The 3,192-nt window shown below is 45.9% G+C and overlaps 1 protein-coding gene across 1 annotated transcript; it reads right to left on the bottom strand.

Annotated features, from left to right (window-relative positions):
• Nucleotides 1–913: 913 nt before the first annotated feature.
• LOC106572282 (5-hydroxytryptamine receptor 6-like) lies at nt 914–2,483 on the bottom strand. Its single transcript, XM_045696155.1, has one exon. The coding sequence runs from the start codon at nt 2,077–2,079 to the stop codon at nt 1,087–1,089; it is 993 nt and encodes a 330-aa protein (XP_045552111.1). The 5' UTR covers nt 2,080–2,483; the 3' UTR covers nt 914–1,086.
• Nucleotides 2,484–3,192: the final 709 nt, after the last annotated feature.

Genomic DNA, 3,192 nt, shown 5'->3' with positions numbered 1-3,192 from the left:
GATGAGAACCTGCTTCATAGTGCAAACGACCTTAGACTGTGGGCGAAGATTTACGTTCCACCAGGACAATGACCCCAAGCTTACAGCCAAGGCAATGCTGGAATGTCTTCAGAACAAGAATGTGAAAGTCCTTGAGTGGCCCAGCCAAAGCACAGACTGAAATCACATTGAAAATCTGTGGCAAGACTTGAAGATTGCTGTTCACCGCCACTCCCCATCTATTTTAATAGAGCTTGAGAAAATTTGCAAGGAAGAATGGGAGAAAATCACCAAATCCAGATGTGCAAAGCTAATACAAACATTCCCAAGGCAACTCAAAGCTGTAATCGCCACCTAAGGTACTTCTACAAAGTAGTGACTCAGGGGTATGAATACATATGTATTTCATTTTCAATCAATTAGCTAACATTTCAAAAAAACATGTTTTCGTTTTGTAAATAAATGTTGAATTCAGGCAGTAACACAATAAAATGTGGAATAAGTCAAGGGGTATGCATACTTTCTGAAGGCACTGTAACCCACCCACTATGATTTGACTATAAGATGTTCAATGTTTCTTTTTTATTTTTTATTTAAAAAGCAATAGTTTCACCTTATTAAAATGAGAGTTCAGTTCACGTAACAGGGTTGACCTTAAAATAATCACTAATCACATGAATAAATAACAATCTTCATGAATGACTTTGTCAAAGCAACCAAATAACTAGGGCTATGATGGTGAAAACTTGGAGACATTTTGGGGTTAAGTGGGTTAAAATCTTCCAGAAGTCACAGAGAGTCCATGGAGGGACATGGATGTTGAATATGAAAAGTATTTTAAAAATCAGATTTATTGAATTCTCCATGTGGTCTATATTAAAGGGGCACTTCATTTAATATAACAGGCTTTTACAATTCAATATTGGAGCTCAATTTCTATAAAAATATCAAAGGGACGCAAAAGGCACTCTTTTTGTGGAACGACCCAACTGATCTGAGAGGCAATGAAGGCATCATGGTGGAAACCTATCCAGGCACACAGTGATCATGCAGTGACAGTTTACACAGCAATGAGATGTAGCCTCAATGTATCTCCCTTCATTTCCTCTACAACTCCCCTCTCCGTCTCACCGGTACTTGGTGTGACATAGAGTGCTCCTGATGACTGCAGTCTTCTCTGTCATGGTGAGCATGTCCCGCGGCGCCCCCACCTGGTGAGGGAGGCTGAGAAGGCCCCCTGGGCGAATGTTGTGGGTACGGAGGGTGACTTAGCACCGCCACTCGCCTTGCCTGTCTCCGTGCCACCAGGAGAATCCGACAGTAGGTGAAGCAGATAGCACTGGATGGCAGGAAGAAGGTGAGGACGGATGCCACCAGGGCGAAGGGCAGGGTGACCCGCAGACGACACTGGAAGGACAGGCCATCGGAGGGTGACAGCTGGAAGTAGGAAGCGGGGTATCGCAAGCTTAGCTCTGGGTATGTGCTGATGTTGGCACTGCCAGCCCCGTGCATTGGGAAATGGCCACTTCGGTGACCCAAGCTGTGCCAGTTCATCTTGATGGGCAAGAAGGAGGCGAGGGCAGCCAGACCCCAGGCCCCTCCCACCAGAAGCAGGGCCCGGGGAGGGGTCATCCTCTGCTTGTACCGCAGAGGCGAGATGATGAGGAGATAGCGGTCCAGGCTGATCACACATAGGTTGAGAATGGAGGCACTGCAGCACATGACGTCGAAGCAGAGCCACACGGGGCAAAAGCCCGGCGACAACACCCAGGCCCCGCACACCACATTGAGCATGGCTGGCGGCATAACCACCAGCGCCACCATCAGGTCCGACAGGAAGAGAGACACCAGGAAACAGTTGGAGGTGTTGCGTAAGGAGTGCTGGGCAAACACCAGAGTGATCAGCAGAGTGTTTCCACAAGCCGTCATCAGGATGATGAGGGTTAACATGCACGCCAACAGCCACGGACCGCTGCCACTGATGCCCCAGGCACTGCTCGTGGACAAGCTGCCATTGGAGCTCCCTAAAGGATTAACAGCATCCACACCTGCTGCCTCTAAGCCAGTTAAGGCAGAGTCGCCCATAGCGGTAGTTGACATTGGTCAATGTGAGAGCTTCCCTGTTCCTCTCCCAGTCTGTGAACATGAAAAGTTGCTGTGAAGCGCAAAATGTATGTGACTTTCCTGACACTTGAGGAGAATAAAGAGAAGCCACTGAAGTCCTGTGTTGATCATGCATTTACCACATCCTTCCCAAGGTTAAAGAGGAGCCTGTGAGTCATTTCTCTCTCCTAAGTGTGAAAATATCCTGTTAACACTGCGATCAGAAGTGCCAACACCGTTTCCATCGCTCCATCATGTCAAATAGTCCTGCTTCTTCTCAGCTTTGGAGCCAGTGTGAGCAATTCTGTGGCTGTCAGTGCGTCATGATGACACTCGCTGGGGGAAGGAAAATTGAGAGGTGGGCTACAACGTGGGAGCGCAAAGGCAGTTAGAGACGAAATGCGAGAAGAGGGAAAAATAAATTATCCAAGATATTCTTTACTACACACACAAGGTTAATGATATTACGTTGTGTGTGTGTGTGTGTGTGAGAGAGAGAGAGTGAGCGGTGTGAAGTCTATTTGCTGCTCCCTTTTTCTTGAATAGAATAAACACCACTGTGAGGCTGTCATTTGTAAGCAAGGCTCTGGCCACAAGTGCTCTACAGGTATCATGGTTGCTGTGGGGTTGCCTCTGGATCCCCGCTCCTGATAATCCCCATCCTGGCCACTCTAGCGTGCCTCCCAGCAAGAGCATTTTGCTCCCGGGGAAGGAGCGTGTCTGAGCATTGAGCTGCTAATACACAGCTAGGTGATGCAAATTCTGTATCACAGCAAGGAGGCAGTGTGGGCTTTATACACTCTACTTCTGTTGTACAATTTCATTTAATAGCCAGTGCTTGTTGTGACATTCTGCATTATTTCTGTGAAAAAAGTTGGAAATGTATTGACTCATATTTTCAGTGTAGAGCATTTATGGTATATATAATTATAAAATTGTGTACTATTCAATTCTGTGGGTATATGTGGTTTATCATATTTATTTAACTTACTTATTTAATAATAGCATAAAGCTTCATTTTTCACAGAACTACTAATAGCTTTTTGTCCCTCAATGTTAACATCTTAACAATAGACTAAGTAAAAGTCAAGGATGTCAAGAACATTGTGT

Source organism: Salmo salar, chromosome ssa15 (assembly GCF_905237065.1).
Source record: "Salmo salar chromosome ssa15, Ssal_v3.1, whole genome shotgun sequence".
Taxonomy (NCBI): Eukaryota; Metazoa; Chordata; class Actinopteri; order Salmoniformes; family Salmonidae; genus Salmo; species Salmo salar.
This window is presented reverse-complemented; position numbering and strand designations above follow the sequence as displayed.